This window comes from Micromys minutus (assembly GCF_963924665.1).
Source record: "Micromys minutus genome assembly, chromosome: 26".
Classification (NCBI taxonomy): Eukaryota; Metazoa; Chordata; class Mammalia; order Rodentia; family Muridae; genus Micromys; species Micromys minutus.
The window spans coordinates 42,362,487-42,390,477 of record NC_137961.1 but is presented as its reverse complement, the minus strand read 5'-3'; the positions used below and the strand labels follow the sequence as shown (position 1 = coordinate 42,390,477).

At 42.7% G+C, this 27,991-nt stretch overlaps 1 protein-coding gene across 3 annotated transcripts; it reads left to right on the top strand.

The window, feature by feature from the left end:
- Positions 1-206: 206 nt before the first annotated feature.
- On the top strand, positions 207-27,991 carry APTX (aprataxin). 3 transcript variants are annotated; one of them, XM_080938496.1, is made up of 10 exons: positions 207-260; positions 4,310-4,386; positions 7,372-7,508; positions 9,467-9,513; positions 9,716-10,000; positions 10,781-10,831; positions 11,406-11,465; positions 13,167-13,393; positions 25,703-25,806; positions 26,445-27,991. In XM_080938496.1, the coding sequence occupies exons 3-10, from the start codon at positions 7,379-7,381 to the stop codon at positions 26,597-26,599; spliced, it is 1,059 nt and encodes a 352-aa protein (XP_080794622.1). In that variant the 5' UTR covers positions 207-260; positions 4,310-4,386; positions 7,372-7,378; the 3' UTR covers positions 26,600-27,991. The 3 variants fall into 3 exon arrangements, with proteins under 3 accessions (XP_080794622.1, XP_080794624.1, XP_080794623.1); XM_080938498.1 differs by lacking the exon at positions 10,781-10,831; XM_080938497.1 differs by lacking the exon at positions 4,310-4,386 and having other exon boundaries at positions 210-260.

The following is a 27,991-nucleotide window of genomic DNA, read 5'->3' as shown; positions in this document are numbered from 1 at the left end:
CTCCGGATTCAGACACTAGAAGACTGTAACAGCTAGATGCCTCAGAGAAGGCAAAGGAGTTATCCTCACAGGGAACGTCTAGGCGCTAAGACCACTTTGCGTCCTGGGTATCGGGCGAGGAACGTTTCAGCCAACCCTCCAAAAGATTCCTGAATCATCACGGGTTGCTACGCAGCGGTCTGTGACGTCATCTTTCGGCACCGGAAGTGGCGAGGCGCAGTGTAGAGCAGCGTGGAGGTTTGTGAGTGTCTGCAGTCGAGGTAAGCTAGTGGTCGGTTGGGTTAGAGGCGGGCAGGGGCGTTTGACCCGGGCTGCTAACTCGGAGCGGAGACTTTGAGGGTGGAGTTCGAGGTTTCCTTCTGAGTGGACCAGGCTCCACCCTTTTGTCCTGCTCAGGTGGGCGTGTTTCAGAGTTTTAGTTTCCGCCGCAGTGTTCCGGCCTCTCTGACTCCCCGCCCCCCATCCCCACTCAACTTTTGTACCTAGTTGGCTGCAAGATCCGCGTGAAAGATTTGTAGATAAGAGTGGACACTGTCCATGCCAACGGGGCTGTTCAGCCTGTCGGGAAAGTGTTTCTGCTAGAAACGCCTTCCAAGAGTAACTTGAGGTGCTCTAGCAGTGTCCTCAGCGGGCCTTAAGAATGCCCGAAGCAGTAAGGCCTTTTTCAAGTGCAGAGACCGATTCAACAAAGCAAGGGTTTTTGAAATTACATCTATTTTGAATTGATGGGGAAGTGTTTTTGAGCAATCGATATATATTGGGGATTTCGAAAAACTCCCTGCCTATCCATTTAATTTGAGAGGTGGCCTCAAATTCCTGATCCTACTCTTGTCCCTAACTCCCAGTGATGGGATACAGGCGTTTGCCACCGGGTATGGACAATTTTTTTCTTTTTCAAGATGGGTTATAGTGTGTAGAGTAGTCTGACCTTAAACTTCTGGATATCCTGCTTGTACTAAGGTATTGAAACTACAGACCTCTGTCATATAAATCTATACAAAATTGTTTATGTGGGAAAGAAAGGCACATTTGGTTTTTATACTTTTTTCCAAGATGCTCTTTGTAAGGAAATCTTTGTTCAGTTCCCGCTTGGTTGTTACTGACTTATTTGCTGATGTATCTGTTCCCCAGCCCATATTCTTTAAGCAAGCATTCATTGTCTACTGAATTACAAAATGCATTGAAACGTACACATTTTCAGCTTGTCAGCCAATCACATGGGGCTTTATCTGGTCCTGGTTTGGGTCTCTAGTCCCTTTTCTGTCTTCAGCTTTAGATTCCATTAACAGTTAATGTTTCTCCACGCACAACGTGCCATGTCTGTGTTGTTCTCTTTGCCTAGAAATGTCTTCTTAATTCCATTTTCTGGTTCTTGTTGCTCAAATAGGCTGCTTACTCCTACCAAATTAATCAAGTTTATAAGACTCAGCTTACTCCCATCCTGTCTCCAGAAAACCTTCCTTCACATGGTACTAAGGGTTCGTATTTCCATAATACTCTTTCTAAAGGCAAATTATACCACACTGATTATAATTACTTCTGAGTCTTCTATGAGATTGGAGGCCTTTGAAAGGAGGACATATGTATTAGCTCTTGATTCCCAATGCTAGAATAGCATGAAGCACATACTAGGCATGAAATAATCTTGATTGAATGAATGAATGAGCCCGAAAACAATATTGTGTAGTGGTTAAGAACCTATTCTTTGGAAAGAGTTGAAATTCTATCTCTGGCACACAGTCTTGGTTACTTGACAGGGTACTTCTTTGTGCCTTAATTTTCCATAGTGAAGACGAGACATTGTAAATGAGACATTTAGCATAGTACCCACTGTGTAGAATGTCTTAAAACATTTGTACATTTTTATTTTGTGGATGAGCGTTTTGCCTGTCTGCATGTACCATGTGCATGCAGTGGCCATGGGGGGCAAGAAGAGGGTGTTGGATCCTCTTGGAACTGGAGCTACAGACGGTTGTAAGCTGCTGTGTGGGTGCTGGGAATTGAACCTGGCTCCTCTGGAAGGGCAGTAAATGCTCTTAATCGCTAAGCCATCTCTCTAGCCCCCCTGATGTAAATTCTTAATAAGTTATGCTGAACACCTGGGATCTGGGACACAAGACCATGCCAGCAATGGTTTCCAGAAACCTTTCTTCCATGTTTCTTGAATGGGATTCAGTGGGGAGTCTGTTCCCAAGACTGAGAAGATGGGACCTGAAATCTAAGATTTGGGTTTCTAGGAAGGAGAGAAGGATAAGTCAACATCAGAACACCATGTTTAAAGTAGCATACTGCATTCTTGAAGGATGTATGTGTGGGTAAGGGTGCCTGCCTGCATGTATGTCTGGGGAGGGAAGAGTGAGGACGGCGGCCAGTGAGGCCAGTTCTGTGAAATAAGTAACTTCTGAGAAATCAGAGGCTGAGAGTCTTAAATCCAAGTCTGTGTTGGACATTAGTCTACAATCATTTGTGCTTATGTAACTTTAAGTTTAAATTAATTGGAAATTCTGTTCCTTACTTGTGTTAATGGCCCTTCAGATGTTCAGTTATCAGTGTAGCTTGAAGGTTTACTACATTTCCATTGTGGCAGAAAATTCTTGTGCTAACAGTGCTTCAAGATAGATTTCTGGCCTAATGTCACTTGTCCAGATCATTTTGGTTCCCTAATGAAGTGGTTTGGATATGCTTGGCCCAGGGAGTGGCACTAATAGGAGGTGTGGCCTTGTTGGAGTAGGTGAGTCATTGTAGGTGTGGACTTAAGACCCTTGTCCTAGTTGCCTGGAATCCAGTCTTTTCTTAGCTGCCTTCAGAACAAGAGGTGGAACACACAGCTTCTCCAGCCCTATGTCTGCCTGGATGCTGCCAGGCTTCCACCTTGATGATAATGGATTGAACCACTGAACCTGTAAGCCAGCCCTAATTAAATGTTGTCCTTATAAGACTTGTCTTGGTCATGGTGTCTCTTTCATAGCAATGGGAATCCTAACTAAGACACCTAGGAATCAGAAGTAGCTGGTGGTGGCACTTGACTTTAATCCCAACAGGAGGCAGAGGCAGGTGAATCTCTGAGTTTGAGGACAGCCTTATCTATAGAGGTAGTTCCAGGACAGCCTAGGCTATACACAAAGAAACTGTGTGGAAGAGGAAAAACCAAACTCCTGTTTTAGGGCATTCTACTTTAAGATGAAGAACACAACTGGGTGTGTTTGTGTACCACTCAGGAGGCAGAGATAGGTGGATCTCTGAGTTAAAATCATCCTGGTCTATATAACAAGTTCTAGGCCAGTCACAGGTACATTGTAATGAGATCCTGTCTCAAGAAGCAAAGAGAAAGTGGAAAATGTTGAGAACTTTGGTAGGGTTATCATCTGATCAGTTATCTGCCAGCATTGAATGTAAGCTTGCTGATTTTTGTAGGCTTGTTGTATGCTACGTAGTAAATGCTGGTAGTAACAGTGCTGATCAGGCATGATGCTTGCAGCTTATGGAGTTTCACTGGAGGGTCTGGCTAAATTTCAGGAACACCCATCCTTCTAAATTCTTGTATTTTACAGTCATTAATTCCTACAAATTGGGTCTGTAGGCCCAAATGGCCCAACTTGCTACTTAACTGCATCAGCTTCCCAGGAATAGTATATCAGAACATTACACCTTAAGAACTTGAGGGAATGTGTATATATTTGTGGCAGAAGGGAGTGCTATTTCTATTGTCTTTCCATGCTCCTAGCTGTTCATTGGATCCTCTCCTCCTACTCAAGCTGCTCTGTCTGATGGCTACTTTGTCAGTCATAAAATTTGTTTCTCAGTACCAGTGAGGACATGCTTCACTTTCCTGTCTATTACCTGCCCACCCATCAATTTCCCAACAGATGCACCGTGGAGCATAACATTGTGGATTGGATCTGCCTGTAGTATCATCACCACTGGCCTGGGTTTAGGATCTTAGATGAACAGCTGACACCTGTTGAATTTGGACTTTCTGGCCTCTGTTTTAATGGCAGCTTCTGGGTTAGTCTCTGATCCCAGCTTCCTGTACTCCTCTGCCTACACATAGCCATTGGCTAGGTATTCTTGGGCTCCTGTTGTTTCACGGTACTTTGACATGTAAAACTTGGCTTTGTCTCCTGCCAGTTATGTTGAAGCTTAGCTCTCATCCTGGTGTTTTTTCCTTTTGCCCTTTTTTTGAGCGACACTTGAGGCAGCGTATCTGGTGCAGCCAAGTTGGCCTTCTGACTCATGCTTACCTTGTGGAATTCTGCACTGTCACTTGTGCTCTTTAACCTGAGATGCCTGTTTCATCCTTCCTGTTTAGTTCCCTTCCCTTCTGGCCTTCTCTGACCTGGGAGTTTTGGAGACCTTTTCTGACTGACAGAGAACTTTGAACTAAAGGTAAATTGTTAATCGCTCTGAACTCCATGCCAGAGGCACACATTTTCAGTTACCACCAGCCAAGATACTCTAGATTCTCGAATGTAAGACACACACACACACACACACACACACACACACACACACACCACTCAACATTTATTTTATATATGTGAGTACACTGTTGCTGTCTTCAGACACACTAGAAGAAGTTATTGGATTCCATTACAGATGGTTGTGAGCCACCATGTGGTTGCTGGGAATTGAACTCAGGACCTCTGGAAGAGCAGTCAGTGCTTTTAACTGCTGGGCCATTTTTCCAGCCCTGGCTTCCCCTACTCTTACATGGCTGGATGCTTTCTCTCCTGCTTCCTCAAGTCTGATCTCTCTGCTTTCCCAGCATGGCGATTCTAAAAACTCTCTTGCTCCCTTGCCTGGGAAATCTAAATCCCCCCCCCCCCCCCCCCCCAGTCTTCCTGCCCAGCCATTGGCCGCAGGTAACTTTATTTTACCAATCTAAGCCAACTGGGGGCAGGAACCCTCAGCATCTTTCTGGCTGGTTCCCGTCTAAGTTTGGGAGTCAAATTAACACAAATAGCATTAGAACCAATCCACAACATTGAACCTCCTTGGTCTGCATGTGCTCACACTAACCAGTCCCTGGGGATGTGTCCCTCTGCCTCATTCTGCCTTGCATCCTCTTGTCTTTGCAGATGATAACAATGATCTTTGTTTCTAAATACAGCAGTTGTGCAGAAGGCATGCATGTTGCTTGGGCAGGAGGCAAGACATCCCCAGAGGTATTAGAAGCTTGAGCATTGTTAAGGCTCTAGAACAGTGGTTGTCAATCCCTTTGGGGTCAGCCAACCCTTTCACAGGGGTCACACATCAGACACTCTGCATACCAGATATTTGCAATACAATTTATCACAGTAGCAAAATTACAGAAAATAACTGTATGGTTGGCGCACCACACAAGGAACTGTATTAAAGGATTGCAGCACCCGGAAGATTGAGAAACCACTGGTCTAGAGGGTAGAGAAGCATCCTGAAGACCTAGTCCTAGCCTTGCCACAATTCTCTCTTCTTTCTTGGATTACTTCGTCCTTTTTCTTTGCTTCAACTTCTCTCAGATACATTCAGTTCATCCATTCTTGTGTTTCTCTGCTTGACTCTTAGAACTTCCACAAGCCAAGTCAATTAATTGTGTTCTGGTGTAAAATTCAGGGCTGAGGATTTAGCTTACTAGTAGAGTACTTATTCAGCAAGGGTTTGGTTCCCAGTACACCACACACACACACACACAAAACCTTACCCTTCCCAAAAGCAATAGCTAAGGGAACCAATGTGAAATTGCTTCTTCATTGTTTTTTTTTATTTTTTAAAGAAAAACGGTTTATTTTTATTTTTTTTAATTACGTGTATGTGTATGGCGGAGGGTGGTGTGTACACGTGAATGCAGGTGCCCACGGAGACCGAAGTGTCAGACCCCTGGAGCCAGGATTATAGGTGCTTTGCAAACTTGGTATCTCTGCAAGAACAGTATGTACTGTTAGCCTTTGAGCCTCCTCTGTCATTTCTTCACCTCTAAGTAGTGTCTTCCTATAAATCCTTCAGTTTGTTTAATGGCATCTTCCAAATTAGAACTGTAGCCCCCAACCCCAATTTTTTAAAAATAGTCTTATGTAGCCCTGGGTGTCTTAGAACTCATTATTTATTCAAGGCTGGCCTTGAACTCATAGAGATCTGCCGGCCTTTGCCTCCTTAGTGCTTGGGTTAAAGTCATGCACGGTGTCCGGCTAAATTAGAAATCTTTTGTTTGATATCTCTTTACTGCTTTGCCATTTTTCAAATGTCACCAGAAGATAAGTGAGTTTTCTAGACTCCTCCTCTTCCTTTCCCTATTGTTAAGACAGAGTCTTACATTGTAGTCTTGGCTGGCCTGGAACTTGGTATGTAGGAGACAGGCCTTAGATTTCTGAGAATGGAGACCAGCTTTGTCTAAATGGTTCCAGGCTTGCCGGTGCTGATATGAGAAAAGGAAAGACCAGGGCTGGAGAGACGGCTTAGCAGTTACATATTCGACCTGTATGGTGGTCATAATGGCCGTAGCCCTAGGTCCAAGGATTTGATGTTCTTTCCTGGCTTCTGCAGCTATTTCGTGACAAGCACACACGTTCCCTCTCTCAAATAAAACAAGGGCTAGAAATGGAGTTCAGTGGACAACACTTGCTTCGCACGTGTAAAGCCCTGACTTCAATTAATTCTCCCCACCCCCAAACAAAAAGAAAAGAGTGTGAGAGAGAAACCCAGTACACAGAAAGACACCAGAGATCTGATGAACTTTTTTCTTTAGGACTGTTTTGTTCTTTAAGAGTGTTTTGTGTGTGTATATAAATGTACCATATTAGATTCCTTGAAAGTTACAGATGGTTATGAATCTCTGTGTAGGTACTGGGAACCAAATATGGGTCTCTGGAGGAGCTGTAAGTGCCGTTACTGCTCAGCTGCTTCTCTTGGTCCCACATCTTTGTTGTTCAGTTCTTGGTTCTTTGTCACAACTCAAACTTTCAAATATATCCCTTTCTTCATGAGACCCCTTTTAATACTCTCAAGGGGCGGTCTTGTCATTGGGCTAATGTCACTTTTGGTTACCTTCTTAGAGTGCTTGTATCTTACCACAGTAACTAGTGTGTGCATTGTCTGCTCTTCAACTGCCAGGGACAGTTCTTATACTCACTTCTGAGGGACACTCTGCATTTAACATGATGCCCAGCATAGGATATCAACAAATATGTAATGAGCGTTTGAATGCTTAACATGATTGGTGGGGTAAATACCTTCATGAATCCTCTGCAGCCTCCTGTCATTAGCACAGCGTTACAGCTGAGGAAGTGAGGAGGGAGGTGAAGTCACCTATCCCAGTGACTATCCTCAAAGATATGTGTGGTGAGGCTGGGCGTAGCCTGGGTGATTTGTTTTTCAGTGATTCTGCTTTGTTTTTAGAGCCAAGATGCGGGTATGCTGGCTGGTGAGACAGGGCAGCCAGCACCAGCGAATCAAACTTTCCCATTTGGAAGCTGTTGTGATTGGTCGAAGCCCAGAGACCCAGATCACAGATAAGAAATGTTCCCGCCAGCAAGGTAACTGTCATAGCAATGACTGTGTTTATTTATGGACGATAATGATAACCAGAGAAACACATTTCCTGCTGTTCATGCTGAAAAACCTCTGTATTCCAAAAACAAGGCTTATAAGTTGTGTTCCTTTAGCTAACCCCTGGGCTGGGCCATCCTTGATTCTGTTTTCACAGTGCAGTAACAAGTAAGGCAGGTTTAGGAAAGGGATGGGTGGCCGACATTTTGTTATATTGGGATGGCAGGATTGAGTCTTGTACTCTGCTGTGTCCAGTAAATTCTGGAATCTCCAATCTGAAACCCTGTTTGAGTCACAGTGGGGTGGTGTCAGCTTTTACACAGAGGGTAGGTCTCTTTAAGAATGTGGCACCCATCTTGTCTTTCAAATGGTTTATGGGAAAAGCTAAAACACACACACACTCCACACACACACACACACACACACACACACACACACACACACACACACACACACAATCTAGACCCCCTCTCTCTCTCTTTTTCTCTCTCTCTCCTACAAACTATAGGCACGTTCAGTGTAAACCCTAAGGGTCTGGATTTAGAGTTGGGATTCTGCAGTGCTTTCTTGAAGATTCTTTTCATTTCTTCAGGCAAGTTTGAACTTATGTTTTCTAAGATCACATTTTTTACCTCTTTCTCTCTTGAAGTCACTTGATGGTAATATTCCCTGCCCTGAAGCTCATGCTAGAGAAGTTCTTTACAAGTCTACTTAGCTTCAGCTCAATTCTTGGTAGGTTTTCTTTTTCTTCAGTAGTAGAATCTTTTTTTTTTTTTTTTTTTGTTTGTTTATAATTTTTAATAAACGATTTGTTTATTTATTTAATGTGAGCTGTCTTCAGACATACCAGAAGAGGCATCAGATCCCATTACAGATAGATGGTTGTGAACTACCATGTGGTTGCTGGGGATAGAACTCAGGACCTCTGGAAGAGCAGTCAGTGCTCTAACCACTGAGCCATCTCTCCAGCCCACTGGAATTTTATGTAATCATGAGCTAGGAGCTTTTCTCCTCTTGGCAGTCTGTGATCCTGAGCTGGCTAGGGGTCTGTAGGGATTCATGAAAGCTGCATCATAGTTTTGTTCTTTTTTTGTTTTTTTTTTTTTGTTTTTTTTTGTTTTTTTGAGACTCAGTATGTAGCCTTGTCTGTCCTGGAACTTACAATATGGGCCAGGCTGGTCTCTAACTCACAGAGATCCACCTGCTTCTGCCTCGTAACTGCTGGGGTTTAAAGTGTGTGTCACTGCAACCTGCTTCAGAGAGTGAAAGAGACTGAGCATTTGTTTTTTTCTGATTGATTTTATTATTTTAAAAGTTATATGTGTGTCTATATGGGTATATTTGACTTCAGTTCCCTGTGGAGACCAGAGGCATCAGATTCCTCTGGAACTGGGGTTGAAGGTGGTAATGAGCTGTCCAGTGTTGGGAACCAAACTTAGGTTCTCTGGAAAAAGCAGCAGCAAGTAAGTACCATTAACCAATGAGCCATCTTTCTAGCCTCCACTCCCCTCACCTCCACAGCTTTTCAGTAAGAATATTAGCAGTAGGTAACAGATACATGCACTAATATAATGTGTGTGTGTGGTGTGTGTGTGTGTGTGTGTGTGTGTGTGTGTGTGTGTGTGTGTGTTGTGTGTGTGGGCAGTTAAGATATTCTTACATATTCCAGACTGACCTCACACACTGGCTAGGCAGCCAAGGCTGGCCTTGAACTGATCTTGACTCTACTTCCTAAGACTGGGATTACCACCATGCCAGCTCACTGATGGGCGTTTATGGAAGGGTTTGAAGCTATTAGACATTGGTGGGATTTGTAGGCCCAGGCACATGCAGAACTGGCTCAGCTGTGGGTTGCCTGCAGTGGTCAAGCTTTGCTGTCCTGTAGGGACAACAGAGTGCCTGGTTTTGGTTGCATCTGTGTTTACTGTTTTCTTATGTCTTTCAGTACAGTTGAAAGCAGAGTGTAACAAGGGATATGTGGAAGTAAAGCAGGTATGTGTGTTCATGACCTGTCTCCGTTTTTACACTTGATAGTTTTCTTATGATGTTGTGGACTGCCTGCCAGCTACTGTCTGTCATAGGGGAAGAGATGGAGTGAGTAATAGGCAGGCAGAGTAAGTAGTTAATGTAGATGCAGCTCTGTCACCGATGGCGTTGTTGCTATTGTACTTACATTGTGATGATGTGTCCGCAGATGGGGGTCAATCCCACCAGCATTGACTCGGTTGTCATTGGGAAGGACCAAGACATGAAGCTGCTGCCTGGTCAGGTTCTCCACATGGTGAATGAACTTTATCCATATACTGTAGAGTTTGAGGAAGTGGCAGAGGACCCTAACCTAACGCGGAGGAAGAGAAAGAGGTCAGACTGTGATACTGAGGAGATGGAAGCCGAGTCTGGGACAGGGCTGGCACCTGGGAGCAGCCCCAGCCAGTGCTCTGTGCCCCTTAAGAAGGGCAAGGATGGAGCCACCAAAGAGGTGAGAATAGCGTGATTGGTAGATGATGTGGAGATGAATTGAGACGATGACTGCTTAATTGTTTGTACACTGTAAATTGTTTGTACACAGTAAGGTGGTAGTAATCTAATGAGGGCTTTTAACTATGATCAAAGACTCACTTGTTGGTGGCCTGAAAATCACTTGGTGAACATTCCTTTAGATGGCTTTCTATTAAGTTCCTGAGGTAAACCACTTGAAGAAAGACAGGGCAGTCGGTAATGACAGTGTGCTACACCCTGCCCGGCTTAGTGAGGGAATGAGGAAAGGACAGACACACACAGAGAAAAGTTGGAGTTGGGTTGGCTGCACTCTCTAATGGAGACACATTACCACCAACAGCTGGGAAACTCAGCATGTTTATTTTGTACATCTGAACTGAGGAGTGGGTGTATTGTGTACAGCTGAACAAGGAGACAGGTCTAGGTGATACTGGTAGGAGATCTCAGGCTGTAAAACATCTTGGAGGAGGACCTGTAGTTGATGGTTTCTGCATACACTGCATAGCCAGCCATTTGTAAACACTGGCACTTGGACTAGGGGATGGGTTTGCCATCCCTCTGGGCCCTATCTGAGGAATCCATAGGCACTGAGGTCCTTGCCATGACTGGTCATGGCAACAACACACATTTATTCAGGACTTCATCCACTCCTTACACTCTAGTCCCCATAATAGTATAATTAATGTTTAATACTAAAATGGGCCACTTGCTTGTCTACCTATTTGTTAACCTACTTGTACCTATTTGATAATGTTTTCAGATGCTGATGTCAAAGGAGAAAGTTGGCTCAGCTGCACTGGAGTGTAAACAGGCAAGGAGGCTGATTTGTACTCTGGCAGTGGCTTCATGGCACTTTTCCCGGGGAGATGTGAATAGTGAACCAGTGATTTTAATTGTGGTTACAGGAGCAAGGGCATCTTAAGTGTGACTCTCATCAGAGAGGAGTCTCCCTCTTAGCAGTGATAGCCGCTCGCGTATCCTCCCTCCTCATCCCCCAGTCTTGTTTAGGTAGTCACAACTGCTTCTATTCAGGACAGCAGTCACGAAGTTCCACAGCAGGCCTCCTCCTTCGTACACTGTCACTCTCTGCAGACACAGCAGAGGAGGACATCAGATCTCACTACAGATGACTGTGAGCTGGAAGAGTTCAGCCTGAGCTCTGAGAGTTGAGCCATCTCTCCAGCTCGAAGGCCTTCTTCTTTACACTCCTGATGTAGAAGGCTGTTGTGGTCCACAAGGGCGATGGACTAAAGTAAAGGAGTCTAGTGTGACTCTCAAAAACTATCCTTACTTCATGTTTCATTTGGACTTTGCTGATACACAATATTAGCTCCATTTAGTTATTGGCATTTACGTTTATATTGGTTTTTTTTTTTTTAATTTAGGAATCACTGGGCCACTGGAGTCAAGGCTTGAAGCTGTCTATGAAAGACCCCAAAATGCAGGTCAGAATAAAATTGTATAATTTTAGTGTCTGTCATGTAGTACATAATCATACTACAAAAGTTGTGATTATAAATGAAGCCAAAGGACGGCAGTTCTTCCTCGTGGGATTCTGTTACTGCACTTTCCTGTGAGAACAAGTATCACCTAATACTACATTTCTTGGTCTCCTCCTCAAGTGTTATACTGTACCCACACTTAATGGCTGTTTCCACATATCCATGCATGCATTGTAGGCTAGGAGCCATAAATGAAGTTTCCTGATTTTGGATCACCTTCCTTAGCATTATACTTTCTGAGTCCATCTATTTTCCTATAGATGCTGTGATTTCATTTTTCTTTTGAAAATCTTTTGATCTAATGTGAAGGGCATTTTCCCTGTATGTTTGTCTGCACACCATGTATGTGCCTGGTGCTTGAGGATCCCCGGGACTGGAATTACAGATGATTGTGCACCACCAGAGGGATATTGGGAATCAAACCTGGATCCTCTGAGGAGCAGCCAGTGCTCCTCATGTCCTCTTTACAGTGCTCCTGCTCCCTTTCTTTCTGAGACAGGGTCTCTTTCTACAGCCCTGAGTGTCCTGAAATACTACGTAGACCAGGATTTCCTCAGACTCAGAGAGATATGTCTGCCTATGCTTCCTGAGTGCTGGGAGTAAAATCATACACCTCCACACCCAGTCCCTGGTTTCCTGAATACTATTCCATTTTGTATTTATAGCACATTATCCATTCATCATTGATGGACACATGAGTCATGAAAGAGCATGTAAGCTTCTTCTAGCCTGAGTTCTCATAGTTTATTTTTTTGTTGTTGTTGTTGTACATAAGTGTATACATTGTAATTGATAGTGAATGTGTCAAACCCTAAGTGAAACTCCACAGCCTGAGAATGTCCATTTTAACTATAAAAGTTCACTGAGATGTATACCAGTATGTAATGGCAAGTGTGTGCAAGTAGCTACGTTGATCTGTGTGATTGTTTTTGTTTGTGAGTTTGTTAAAATGATTTTATAAGAAGTAACTGGAGGTTACTCACTTCTTGAGATGAATATACTGCCTGCTTTGTCTCTTTTTACCTTCTGGGTGCTATTAGGAGAGATTGTGGACTGGCAAGATGGCTTAGTGGATAAGGGTGCTTGCTGCCAAGGCTGATGACTTGAGTCCAGTCCCTGGATCAACAAGGCAGAAGGAGAGAACAAACTCCTTAAGTTGTCCTGTAGTCTCTCTCCACAGATAAATAATAGATGTTAAAAAGGAAATTTTGCTCATCTGAGCAAGGTCCCTTTGAAGGGATCATCAGGTGATGACTGTATTAATGCTGCCTTCATGTCAGAAGTCGTCTGTCATCCCTCAGTCAGGGCTCCTTCAAGTCTACACATACTCCAGGTCTGTTAGAGAGCTTGGATTGAATTCTGCCTGGGGAGATCTTAACACTGAGTTCTTGAGAAGTCTTGTACTATGTATCTCTGTATCCTGTGTACTGTGGTGTTTGAAAACATGGGCTTTGGAGTTTATGGGACTCGGGTGGGAAACTGTGCCGTGATATGACGACGGGTGTAAGACGCTGTCAGTGTGTCTGCATCTTCTCTACCTCTAAAAACGTTTTCCACCATGTTTTCAAATAAATGAATGAGTAGCTGGCACATATACAAAGATCTCAGCTGATGTCTCTTTCCTTCCCTTGTGCTCTCTGCTAGGTTTACAAAGATGATCAGGTGGTGGTGATTAAGGATAAATACCCCAAGGCCCGGCACCACTGGCTGGTCTTACCATGGGCCTCCATTTCCAGTCTGAAAGTTGTAACCAGTGAACACCTTGAACTTCTCAAACATATGCAAGCTGTAGGGGAAAAGGTGATAGCAGATTTTGCTGGATCCAGCAAACTGCGCTTTCGATTGGGTTACCATGCCATTCCCAGCATGAGGTAAGCCTTGGGGTGAGGTGGTGCACACTGGTTCAGTCTGGGTGAGCAGCTTGGACTTGAGTGTCTGAGTAGTTTTAAGGCCCAGCGGAGTAGATGGGATGTTTCTGAGGCAGATGGGCCAGAATCTTGTACTTGCCTGTGAGCCCAAGGTCCTGCTTCTGCATGTAATTCAGTCCCTTGTGTTTTTGTTTTTTGTTTGTTTTATTGTTTTGTTTTTTTTCTCACACAGTTTAAACGTTTTAAAATGCAAGCTTGATGAAGTAGCTTCACGACCTTAGATGAGGACTCAGTGTCTTGTGGCTTATTGGTATTTTTGGAGTTACCTATAATAAATAAATAAGAACCATTGCTCTAAAGGAAACAAAGCATCATAGACTTAGGAAAATGTGGGGTTTGTTCTTCATTGGCTTAGTTGCAGAAGTATTTGTTTTTCTCTCCACAGAGTGCATGCAGGATAAACTCCTTCAGTTCATGTGGTCCAAGTAATAAGAAAATGCATGGGCTACACCTCTGGGGTATGCTTCAGTCCCAGCTGTTAACAGACTAAGCTATAATAAACAACAGGGCTTAGAGTCTAAAGCTTTTTATTCTTTTGAACTCTTGTTACATCAGCTTCCTGAGGCTGGGACTACAGGTGTTTTCTACTCCAGATAACCACTTGAATATTTTTGAGATTTGTCTTTATTTTATGTGTATGTTTTGCCTACTTATATATCTTTGTGTGTGTGTGTGTGTGTGTATGTGTGTGTGTGTTCTTGGTGCCCATGGAGGCCAGAAGGGGCATGGGATCCATTGGAACTTGAGTTAGAGATGGTTGATAACTGCCAACTGTTGGTGCTGGGAATTGAACCTGGGCCCTCTGGAGGAGCAGCTCCTACTCTTAACTGCTGAGATATCTCTGTAGTCCCCCCTTTAAAAAAAGATTTATTTATTTATTATATATAAATACATTGTAGCTGTCTTCAAACACACCAGAAGAGGGCATCAGATTTCATTACAGATGGTTGTGAGCCACCATGTGGTTGCTGGGATTAGAACTCAGGACCTCTGGAAGAACAGTCAGTGCTCTTAACGGCTGAGCCATCTCTCCAGCCCAGCCTAGTATTTCATACAGGCTGGATAAGCACTGTTTTTTTTTTTTTTTTTTTTTTTTTTTTTTAATTTATTGGATATTCTCTGTATTAACATTTCAAATGTTATACTTTCCCCCCACATTCCCCTTCCTCCTCCCCCTCTATTTGCTTCCATGAAAGTGCTTCCTCTCCCAATCACTCTTTCCACTTCAGTGCCTTGGCTGGTTGATGGTGATGTTCTTTCTTCCCTTGAGGTTGCAAGCCTTTCAGCTCTTTAAGTCCTTTCTCTAGCTCTTTTATTGGGGTCCTCTGTTTTCAGTCTGATGTTTAGTTGCAAGCATCCTCACCTGTATCTATATGACTCTGGCAGAGCCTCTGAGGAGACATCCATATCTGGTTCCTGCCAGTAAACTCTTCTTGGCATCAGCAATAGTGCTTGGGTTTGGTGATTGCATATGGGGTGGTTCTCCAGGTGAGGCAGTCTCTGTAGATCTTTTCTTCAATCCCTGCACCTCTATTTGACCTTGTATTTGAGCTTCATAAGTTCTGTGGATGGATTCTTGGGTATTCTGAGCTTTTTTTTCTTTTTTGGGTGGGGGTGCTAGTATCTGCTGATAAGTGAGTGCATACCATGAGTGCTCTTTTGTGACCGGGTTACATCACTCAGGATGACAGCTTCAAGTTCCTTCCATTTGCCTAGGAATTTCACAAACTTATTTTTAATAGCTGAGTAGTACTCCATTGTGTATATGTACTACAATTTCTGTATCCATTCCTCTGTTGAAGGATATCTGGGTTCTTTCCAGCTTCTGACTATTATAAATAAGGCTGCTATGAACATTGTGGAGCATGTGTCCTTGTTAGATGTTGGAGCTACTTTTGGGTATATGCCCAGTAGTGGAATAACTGGGTCTTCAGGTAGTACTATGTCCAATTTTCTGAGGAACCACCAGACTGATTTCTAGAGTGGTTGTACCAGTTTACAATCCCACCAACAGTGGAGGAGTGTTCCTCTTTCTCCACATCCTTGCCAGCATCTGCTGTCATCTGATTTTTGATCTTAGTCATTCTGACTGTTGTGAGGTGGAATCTTAGGGTTGTTTTGATTTGCATTTCCCTGATGATTAGGGATGTTGAGCATTTCTTTAGGTGCTTCTCAGCCATTCAGTATTCCTCCATTGAGAAGTCTCTGTGTAGCTCTGTACCCCATTTTTAATAGGATTAATTGATTCTCTAGAGTCTAACTTCTTGAGTTCTTTGTATATATTGGATACTAGCCCTCTATCGGATGTAGGATTGGTAAAGATCTTTTCCTAATCTGTTGGATGCTGTTTTGTCCTTTTGACAGTGTCCTTGACCTTACAGAAGCTTTGCAATTTCATGAGTGGATTCTTGATCTTAGAGCATAAGCCATTGGTGTTCTGTTAAGGTGTTTTAAGCTCTTCTCTACTTTCTGTTCTAACAGTTTCAGTGTACCTGGTTTTATGTGGAGGTCTTTGATTCCCTTGGACTTGAGCTTTGTACCAGGAGATAAGAAAGAGTCAATTTGCATTCTTCTGCATGCTGACTGCCATTTGAACCAGCACCATTTGTTAAAAAGGCTGTCCTTTTTCTATTGAATGTTTTTAGCTCCATTGTCGAAGATAAAGTTACCATAGGCGTGTGGGTTCATTTCTGACCCAGAAAGACCTAGAGACAGTCTACCTGCCTGTCTCTGTACCAATACCAGGTAGTTTTAATCACAATTGATCTGTAATACAGCTTGAAGTCAGGGATGGTGATTCCCCCAGAAGTTTTTTTTAACTGTTGAGAATGGTTTTGCTATCCTGGGTTTTTATTCTTCCAAATGAGTTTGCAAATTGCTTTTTCTGACTCTATGAAGAATTGAGTTGGAATTTTGATGGGGATTGCATTGAATTTATAGATTGCCTTAGGCAAGATGGCTATTTTTACAATGTTGATCATTCCAATCCATGAGCATGGGTGATCTTTCCATTTTCTGAGATCTTCTTCAGTTTCCTTCTTCAGAGACTTGAAGTTCTTGTTGTACAGATTATTCACTTGTTTGGTTAGGGCCACACCAAGGTATTTTATATTCTTTGTGGCTACTTTTGAAGGGTATCGGTTCTCTTAATTTCTTTCTTCGCCTATTTGTCCTTTGAGTAGAGGAAGGCTACTGATTTATTTGAGTTAATTTTATTTTCAGCCACTTTGCTGAAGGTTTTTATCAGCTGTAGGAGGTCTCTGGTGGAATCTTTGGGGTCACTTAAGTACACTATCATACCATCTGCAACTAGTGATATTTTGACTTCTTCTTTTCCAATTTGTATCCTTTCGACCTCTTTTTGTTGTGTTATTGCTCTGGTTAGTACTTCAAATACTATATTGAATAGGTATGGAGAGAGTGGATAGCCTTGTCTAGTTCCTGATTTTACTGGGATTGCTTCAAGTTTACCATTTACTTTGATGCTGGCTACTGGTTTGCTGTATATTGCTTTTATTATGTTTAAGTATGAACCTTGAATTTCTGACCTTTCCAAGACTTTTAACATGAAGGGTTGTTGAATTTTGACAAATACTTTCTCAGCATCTAGAGAGATAATCATGTGATTTTTTTCTCCCTTTGAGTTTGTTTATATAGTGGATGACATTGATGGATTTCTGTATATTGAACTATCCCTGCATCCCTAGGATGATGCTTACTTGACCACGTTGAATGATTGTTTTGATGTGTTCTTGGATTCAGTTTGCAAGAATTTTATTGAATATTTTTACATCAATGTTTATGAGGGAGATTGGTCTAAAGTTCTCTTTATTTGTAGAGTCTTTGTATGGTTTAGGAATGAGTGTAGTGTGGCTTCAAAGAATGAGTTGGGTAGTGTTTCTTGTTTCTATTTTGTGGCATAGTTTGGAGAGTATTGGTATTAAGGTCTTCTATGAAGGTCTGATAGAATTCTGCACGAAACCCATCAGGACCTGGGCTTTTTTTTGTTGGGAGGCTTTTGATGACTGTTTCTATTTCTATAGGGGTTATGGGGCTGTTTAGATAGTCTCTCTCATTCTGATTTAACTTTGGTACCTGGTATCTGTCTAGAAAATTGTCCATTTCCTCTAGATTTTCCAGCTTTGTTGAGTATAGGCTTTTGTAATATGATCTGGTGATTTCTTCAATTTCCTCAGTTTCTGTTATGTCTCCTCTTTCATTTCTGATTTTGTCAATTTGGATACTCTCTCCTTGCCCTCTAGTTAGTCTGGCTAAGGGTTTATCAATCTTGTTGATTTTCTCAAAGAACCAGCTCTTGGTTTTGTTGATTCTTTGTATAGTTCTTTTTGTTTCTATTTTGTTGATTTCAGCTCTGAGTTTGATTATTTCCTGCCATCTACTCCACTTGGGTGTTTCTGCTTCTTTTTGTTGGTTAAGCTTCCATGTGTATGTGGGATTTTTGCTGTTGTTGTTATTGACGACCAGCCTTAGTCCATGGTGATCTGATAGAATGCATGGGATTAATTCCATCTTCTTTATCTGTTGAGGCCTGTTTTGTGACTGACTATATGGTCAATTTTGGAAAAGGTGCCTTGAAGTGCTGAGAAAAAGGTATATTCTTTTGTTTTGGGATAAAATATTCTATAGATGTCTGTTAAATACATTTGGTTCATAACTTCTGTTAGTTTCACTGTGTCTCTGTTCAGTTTCTTCATCCATGATCTGTCCATTGATGGGAGTGGGGTGTTGAAGTCTCCCACAATTATTGTGTGTGGTGTAGTACATGCTCTGAGCTTGAGTAGGGTTTCTTTTATGAATGTGGGCGCTTGTATTTCAAGCACAGATGCTCAGGATTGAGAGTTTCTCTTGATAGATTTTTCTTTTGATGAGTAAAAAGTTTCCTTCCTTGTCTATTTTGATGACTTTTGGTTGAAAATCTATTTTATTCAGTATTAGGATGGCTACTTCAGCTTGTTTCTTGGGACCATTTACTTGGAAGGTTTTTTTCCAACCTTTTACTCTGAGATAGTGTCTGTCTTTGTTGCTGAGATGAGTTTCCTGTATGCAGCAAAATGCTGGATCCTGTTTACGTATCCAGTCTGATAGTCTATGTCTATTTATTGGAAAATTGATTCCATTATGTTAAGGGATATTAAGGAATAGTGATTGTTGTTTCCTGCTATTTTTGTTAGAGCTAGAGTTATATTTGTGTGCTTTTCTTCTTTGGTGTTTGTTGCAAGAGGCTTAGTTTCTTTATTTTCTAGGGTGAAGTTTTCTTCTTTGTTGTGGAGTTTTTCATCTATTATCCTTTGTAGGACTGAATTTGTGGATATTGTGGAAATTTGTTTTTGTCCTGGAATATCTTGGTTTCTCCATCTATGGTGATTGAGAGTTTTGCTGGATATAGTAACCTGGGCTAGAACTTTTGTTCCCTTAGTGTCTGTATGATGTCTGTCCAGGATCTTCTAGCTAGTCTTGAAAGAGTTAAAATATCAAGTTGGCCCCACTGACCCTGCTTTGAGGACAAGTATGCTTTGCTTCAAGGCTAAAACAAAATAACTTGTTTAAAGAAATGGCCCAAACACAGACCGGCCAGACTCGATAAGGTCTGGGCTGGCCTTGCAGTCCTGAGAAAACCTAGTATGAAGGTCATTGTGCCCCAAAACAGAGTGGTCTAGAGTTGAATCATATCTAAAAGCAGACAGAGAGTGCCAATTTGAATAAACCAATAAAATTATTATGTGCTTGTTGCTAACTGCTTATGTAATTTTCCCTATAAATATGTCCCCCTAATTGAGTTCAGGGTCGATGCCTCTGTCTCCTGTGTGAGATATGTATCGACCCGGAGCTCCATCATTAAACTACCTCGTGCTTTTGCAGCAAGAAGGACTCTCGCGTTTCATTGGGTAACCCCGTGTCCTGAGACTCGAGTGGGGGTCCCCGAAAGGGGGTCCTACAGTCTCTGTTGAAAAATCTGGTGTTATTCTGATCGGTCTACCTTTATATGTTAACTGTTCTTTTTCTCTTACTGCTTTTAGTATTCTTTCTTTGTTTTGAGCATTTGTTGTTTTGACTATTAAGTGTCGGGAAGAATTTCTTTTCTGGTTCAGTTTATTTGAGTTTCTGTAGGCTTTTTGTAGGTTCCTGGTCATCTCTTTTTTTAGGTTAGGGAAGTTTTCTTCCATAATTTTGTTGAAGATATTTACTGGGCCTTTCAGTTTGGAGTCTTTGCTCTCTTTTACACCTATTATCCTTAGGTTAGGTCTTCTCATTGTGTTCTGGTTTTCCTGGATGTTTTGGGTTAATTTTTTTTTTTTTTTTTGATTTTTGCATTTTCTCTGACTGCTTTGTCAATCAATGATTTCTATGGTATCTTCTGCTCCTGAGATTCTCTCTTCCATCTCTTGCATTCTGTTGGTGATGCTAGCATCTATGACTCCTGATGTCTTGCCTAGGTTTTCTAACTTCAGGGTTGTCTCCTTTTGTGATTTCTTGATAGTTTCTACTTCTGTTTTCAGTTCCTTCACTGGTTGTTTGTGCTTTCCTGTAGCTCTTTAAGTGATCATTGTGTTTTTGTGTTTCCTCTTTCAGGGCTTCAAGTTGTTTGTGTGTGGTCTCTTGACTTTCCTGTCCTTCTTTAAGTGTGTTATTTATGTGCTTCTCAAAGATCTCCATCATTATCATGAAGTATGATTTTAAGTTGAATCTTGTTTTTCTGGTGAGTTGGGATATCCACTATTTGCAGTGGTGGGAGAACTAGGCTCTGATGTTGCCAGGTTGTCTTGGTTTCCATTTCTTAGAGTTTTGTGTTTGCCTCTTTTCTTGCCATCTTGTTATAGGTGATGCTAGGTGAACTTGTCTCTTGCTGGAGCTTGTCACTCTCGGGTCTGTGGGCCAAGTGGTCTTCAGAGGGAGATTGTTCCTGGGTGTTCGTCTCTCTGGGTAGGCTGTGAGTAATGGCAGAGCCCAGTCCTGATGTAGCTGGGCTGGGTTTGGCCTTGGCTTGAAAATGTGCACTCCCAGACAGTACAGCCACCTGGGCAGTGGGAGTTCTGGGCGGCCTCTCCAGGGGTAGACAGTGGGCAGAAGAAGTTGACTCACCCTTTCACTTAGGATGGAGAGCACTCCTGCAGCTCTTCTGAGCCCCCAGTGACCTGTGGGCAGGTGGCTGTCTGTCCTGATGAAACTGGGCCAGGCATAAGCACTGTCTTAACTTAGTGATGTCTCCAGCCCCATGATGGAGTTTTGAATAATACAATGGAAAGGAGCATGGGAGAATGAGACACTTTCTAAAACAAACAAAACAAACAACAAAGGAAATTGTAACATGTTTTCCTACTATAAAGCAATATATATATATTTGGTAAGCCAGTATTTGTAATTAAAAAAACTACAATTTGTTAAATGTGAAGTAAAATAAAGGCCTTCCACCACTGACTAAAAGGTAGACTTGTTTGAATGTTACCTGTTTTTGCATGTGTGTTCTTTTTCAGCCTCAGGATTCACACTCTTACTTTTCATCTGCTCTCATCCTCCACAGTCTGAGTCCCTGATTTTCATACCTTTAATTGAGTACTGGCTGTTTGTAGGACATCTGTTTTTTCTTTTTTCTTTTTCTTTTCTTTTCTTTTTTTTTTTTTTTTTTTGAGTTTTTGAGGCTGGGTTTCTCTGATGTCCAGGCTGGCCCTGAACTCACATGTTTTAGGCTAGTCTTCAATTCATGATTCTTTTGCTTTCTCCTGAGTGCTTGGCTTAGGTGTGTTGCCCGTCCTTGGCGGGAGAACTCCTTCAGTGTAGGTTTGTGAGGACACATAAGGGAAGTGTCCTCATCCTGTCCGAGGTCTGTGCCGTTGAGATGATTTGTGGTCATTGTTATGTTGTCAAGATCGTTTCTATCCTGTCACTCAAATTTAGACCCATCATTTTATCTGTTGGTGATTTTATTTTATTTTTATTTTTCATTTAATTGTTTGAGACAGGCTTCCGTTTTGTCTAGGTCACCCTTGATCTTTCTGTTTTGCTCTGGTTGACCTTGATCTCAGAGTTGTGTTGGGATCACAGGTTGCTGCCCCACACAGCTGGAGTGGTGGCTGCTTGCCTGCATTATGGTTACTCTTTCCTCTTTCCTGCTCTCCCATCTACTGTGTGAACTGTACTGTTGTGTGCGGAACTTCTCCCATTTCCAGTGTTGCTTGTGAAAGTTCTGTACCTTCTAATTCAGTACTCTTATTTTTTTGCTGCTTAAATTGTTTCACCTTTGGTCACTAGAAGCTCCTTTAGATTGGTTCTTTGTCACTTCTTGCTCCAACATCTTTTAAGGTTTATGTTATTTTCTGTCCTTACATGGTATCCCAGGCTCATCTTCTCTAGAGAGACCTAGGTACTCCCAGGTTTCTGTGATAGGAGTGGTTGATTTTAGGGTGTCTTTGCGTCTTCATCCTCTCAGCAGGTAAAGCCAGGAAGTAACGCACAAATCCTAAGCCCCATCTCTGATTTGTGTTCATGTATGTAGATAGGAAGTGTTAACTGCTGCTGGTTCTTCTAGACTTGAGCCCGCTTAGCTTCCAGGACATGCTGGTACTTTCCTTCCAGTCTATCTCCACTAGCAACACCCAGCTTGCCTTTTTTGTGTCTTCTTTCTCCACCAATGAGAAACTGTCATTCATTATGAGTTCACTGTGTTCAGTCCTAGCATATATTCAATATACTTAGAGAATTGTTACTCATCTTTTGTGGAAAGGCATTTATTACTGTAGTACAGTGTTTGTGACAAGCCTCCCCTCCCCTTTAGCTTTATAGTATCTAGACAAAGTACTTTTTTCCAAAGATAGGTTTTTTTCTCACCCTCTTTATTGTGGCTCCCTTCATTTATGTTAATTTGTTATTGCTTATATTCCATTTTGGATTCTGTACACATCTGGTGGCTTTTGATTATTAATGGGACAAAGTGACATACCACTAATTCCAAGAATAAAAATTATACAAAAGTCATTCTATTTAGTTTAACAGAGTAAAACTACTGGCATGTACGTGTGCATGTGCGTGTCCATACGTGTGTGTGTGTGTGTGTGTGTGTGTGTTTGTGTTTATGCTTGTGTGCATGTATGTGGAAGTCAGAGGTGAATGCCAAGTGTCTTTCCCCTCAGGTGTATCCACTTTTTTTCTTCTGTTTTTTTTTTTTTTTTTTTTTTTTTTTTTTTTTTTGAGATGGACTTTTACTGACCTGGGACTTGCTGATTAAGTTAAGCTGGCCAGCTAACTCCAGGAATCCACCAGTCTCCCTGTAGGTTGATTCAAGGCAATACATGATTGGACAGTAGAGAGTGGGGCGGGGACAACCTTTTGGTGAGGGGAAGAGAAGGAGGAAGCAAGAGATTCAAGAGGGGGGCAGCATGGAAGCAGACGTGGATGTTTTTCCTGGCACATCCCTATATGGATAAGGTTGTTAAGGATATTTTATAAGGGATGGAATTGTACAGGATCATTTGACTAATGTAAGTGAGCAAATTATATCATACCAGTTGGATAAGAGTATTTTGGTATGTTCTTTGATGTGGTGACTTAATTGAGTTCAAAGAGGGTGTAGTGGTGGGATGCACAAAGCCCACTACAGAGTTGGGATGTGTGTGTGTCTGAGGCTTGGCAACAACACGCCAAGGGAAAGTGAGTGAAAACAACATGCTGGGGTGGTCATAGACCACCTGGGACAGAAGCAGCCGGGGTGGGCGGAGTGAACACCTGGGAAGGGAACTGCGTGGAGAGGGCGGCAGTTTGGACCGGCCGACAGAGTCCGGGTGCTTCGCTCCACACTGCAGTGGCTCCTGGAGCGAGAGCAGCTTCGGTGGAGTGAGACCCCCTGTGGTCCCTAGTGTAGGATTCAAGCACATGACACTATGATTGGCTTTTTTAGGGATCAAACCTCAGATTCTCATACTCACAGGACAAGCACATTACCAACAGAGCTGTCAGCTCAACCCAAACCTCTCAGCAGGTGGCCCTGCCCAACTGCACGCACTAAGTCTCATTAGTTTTATTCCACAACATGGCCAAAATTGGGCTGTTTGTCATCATCTCTGCTACAGCTCTGGTGGAAGCAGTGCTGGTTTCTGGCACTGACTGTTGCAGTAGTCTGGTGTCAGGACTCCGGATGTCCTACCTTACACACTCTCCATCATTGTCTCCCAACAGCCGGGGTGTATCTGTGGTTAAACTCTTCCGGCAGCTCCCTGCTGTAGTCAGAACAAGTCACAGCCTCACAGGCCCTACGACCATGAGGGTCTGCCGTCACGGTGGCCATCTCACCTGTTGTGTGCTGTGTTTGCACAGAGCAGCTTCTTGAGAATCTTGGGATTTTGAATTCAGCCTCTGAAGACACAGTTGCCTAGCTCTTGCTTCATCTGGCAGAGGCGTTCTCTGGGCGCTGCTCACTGCCCTAGCCCTAATGTTAGGGCAGAGGCTGGTTCCTCGTTTTACTTTGTTGTTAGTGTGTATTACATAGAATGGACCTCATCATGACATCTCCATCCATGTGTGTAATGTATGTTGGTTATATCCTGTTGTTGTTCTTGTCCCCTCTGCTCCTCCCAACTTGTTATTCTTTTTGTTTTAGACAAGTTCTCACTGTTTAGCCCAGGTTGGCCTTAAATTCAGAATTTGTCTACTTCAACTTCCCGAATGCTAGAATTTTAGGCGTATGCCATGCATGTTCTTTTTCTTTATTTCTTTTTTTTTAATTTATTCTTCATTTGAATCTTCTTATTTGTTTTTCTTAACTAGAATTTAATTTTTCTTTATGCAAAGTCCTTTCCTATATTATTTGCTATGACATTCTTAGTGCTTGGTTTAATTAGATACTCACTAAGCATTAAGTATTCATGTGTGTGTGTGTGAGGCCAGTTGCTTTCTCTCTCATTTATTTTTGTTTTTATGACTTTGAGTCAATCTCTCTCACTATTGCTTTCTTAATTAATTTGAGACAGCATCTCATTATTGTTTTTTCATCCATTTATCCATTTATCCACCCATCCATCCATCCACCCATCTGTCCACCCGTCTGTCTGTCCATCCATCCGTCCACCCGTCTACCTGTCCACCTATCCACCCATCCACCCATCCATCCATCCATCCATCCATCCATCCATCCATCCATCCACCCACCCACCCATCCACCCATCCATTCATCCACCCATCAATCCATCCATCCACCCACCCACCCACCCATCTGAGACAGCATCACACTGTGTGGCACTGGATAGCTTGGAAGCTGCTATGCACATCAGGCTTCCCTGGAACTTACAGAGCTCCTGCTGTCTGTGCCTCCAGAGCGCTGGGATTAAAGCATATGCTACCATACCTAGCCTTTACCTCCTGTTTTGGGATGGGGGAACCCACTGCACGTGGAACTGGCTGATTTGTTAGACTGGTTCCTCAATGCTAGGGGAGTGTGTATTGCTGTGCCTGGCTTTTTTACCTTGGTGCTGAAAATTAAGTTTAGGTCTTTGTGCTTGCTTGGTGTCTCAGTTAGAGTTTGTATTGCTGTTATGAAACACCATGACCAAAGAAACTTGAGGAGGAGAGGGTTTATTTGGCTTATTCTTCCATGTTGCTGTTCATCCTCAAAGGAAGTCAGGACAGAAACTCAGAGCAGGCACATGGAGGTAGGAGCTGATGCAGAGGCTGTGGAGCGGTGCTACTTACAGGCTTGCTCCTCATGACTTGCTGTTCAGCCTGCTTTCTTATAGAACCAGAACCACCAGCCCAGGGATAGAAACACCCACAGTTGATGGGCTCTCCTCCCTTGATCACTAATTAAGAAAATACCCTGTAGCCTTTCATACAGCCTGAACTTATGGAGGGGTTTTCTTTTTATTGTTGTTTTTTTTTGAGACCGGGTTTCCCTGTATGGCTCTGACTGTTTTAGAATGCAGTCTGCAGACCCAGCTGGCCTTGAAGTCACAGAGATCTTCCTGCCTCTGCCACCAGAGTGTTGGGTTTAAAGACCTACACCACCGCCGCCTGGCTGGAAGAATTTCCATAATTGAGGGTTCTCCTCTCAGATGACTTTAGCCCGTGTCAGGTTGACATGAAACTGCAGCACACATGGCAAACATAAGTCCTCTCCACTAATGACTGGGAGCCGTGGAAGAGCTCTGTGCACCTGTACTTACCTTATGTACTGAACTGACTGCTGTTGTCTGATTAAACCAGAGTTTTTAGTACTCAGTTCTTTTTTGTTCTCCAACTTTCTACTAGCCACGTGCATCTTCATGTGATCAGCCAGGATTTTGATTCTCCTTGCCTTAAAAACAAAAAGCATTGGAATTCTTTCAATACAGAATACTTTCTGGAATCACAAGGTAAATAATACTGTTTTTATTTTTTATTATTTTAATCTTTTTAATATTCATTCTCTTAGATGTTTTGCTCTTTGACTCAGTTGTTTCTCTAAGTAACAAGCTGGCCTCAAATGACCCTCATACATTTAGTGAGTGCTCTAAGAAGCCACTTCTAAAACGAACAAGGTGTTTCATTGTAATAGGATTGCTATTACAAAGCACTAAGGAGTTCTCGGATCAGCAGGGGCTCAGTAGCTCCTGTTTCTGGTGGCAGGAGTTGAGTAGGTGTCTCTCCTGTTAGTAGTGGTGCAGGGATGCTATGTGTATTTGAGATGTAAGCATTTCCCAGTGTGTTTTCTATACAACTTTAGAACTGCTGCGGTGTTAAATGTGTGAGCAGCAAACATTTTGCAAAGAGCCACCTGGGGAAAAGCATGGTGATAAGCCCATGATGTGGTGACATGGAGTGTGTCCTGAAGGTGGGCTGCTCACACTTAGAATCTGGTCAAGTACATTTTCTCACTGTGAAGGCTAACTTTAAGGTATGAGGTTTAGGATATTGGGTATGTTGATTAGACTCATGTTTTTTATCTTTTCTTTCTTGATGTCTTACTGGCCTTCTGAAATAACTGGGATCTGCATTTTACTTGTGTTTGTAGCTGTGATCAAGATGGTTCAGGAAGCCGGCAGAGTGACTGTTAAAGATGGGACTTGTGAACTCTTGAAGCTACCTCTCTGCTGCCATGTGTGTCAGCAGCTGCTGCCTTCCATCCCGCAGCTGAAAGAGCACCTCAGGAAGCACTGGGGCGGGTGATACTCCCCTTGGTGACTGAGCACCCTTCTGCATTGCCTGGGCTTTGCTCAGTCCTGAACTAAAGCATATGGCTTTTCAAAACAAAGCTTATTTATTCTTGAGCAGCCACTCGTTGGGTGACTCTGGTTCAGGACCTTGGAATATGGGTTTATATGGGGTATTCTCTGGTAATGGAAGCTGAGACATGTCTGATCACCCTTTCCAGGACCATGACAGGCCTGACTAGTGAGAGGGCAGAACCGTCTTGAGACTCAAATGCACAATGTAGAAGCAAAGGACTGGTAATATATTTTGTTCCTACTTTACCCCTGGATTGTGTAGTATCTTTTCACCAAGGGAGCTGAGGTTCTGAGGAGGCCTGGTTCTCTGCTCTACAGTATTCTTCCCTCCATGAGGAGACTTTTAATCTACTAGGCTGAGTGTCTAGGTAAAGATATCTGGTGGTCATCTGCACAGAGATAATTTGTGTGTGTATGACTGCACAGGGAAGAGAAAGTGTTAATATCAGGCACAGTATGTTAACAGTCCAGCCTGTGCTGAGGGCAGCCCGGGGCAGTGTGAACTGTCAGTTGTCAGTATTGTCTGTGCTGAGAGCAGCATTGTTAGCTTCAGGCAGATTTTATGGAGGCTTCATCTACTTCGCTTGAGAATTACAGAACATTTAACTAAACTGTAGGTAAAGTTTCCCCAATGTATATTGGAAGAGCAGATGTTGCAAAATAGTTCAATTTCTACCTAATGTTATATAATTTAGCACATCAATATTAAAATGAATATTTGATTATAAAGTGAAGGAATGTCTGTGACAGACTGTAAGAATGTTGGGTATGATGAACATTTGGAGAATGAGGTGACAATGCTTACATTCTTTAGTCTGCCCAACATAGTTTTTTTTTAAGGCAGTGGTGAGGCCTGGCTTCTCATCCTGAGGACCTGAGTTTTGTTCCCAGCACCCACATCAGGTGGCTCACAGCCACCTGTACTTCCAGGGGATCCTACATTCTCTTCTGACCTCTGTGGGCACTGCATTCAAGTACACAAGCCTGAACACACACACACACACACACATTCAGACGTAACTAAGGTCTTTAAAAAATTAGATCTCTGAGAAGAAAAAATGTAAATGACTTGCAGGAACCAGGTATTGAGGTCTATTCATCCCCAGCCCTCTTCTCCCAAATGGGCTTTTTTCACTGGGAGGAAGAAGACTGTCTGAACTCTGGTTACTTGACAGATGTGTCACTGTGTAATTAGTTGAAGCCTCAGCGGGAGGGCTGATGGGAGACTGCAGAGTAGAAGAAAACCAACCACATCTAAAGCCAGGTACAGTGGCAAACTCCTGCAACCCCAAATTGAGGAAGTATTTAGGAATACTTCCAGGAGGGCTGGGAG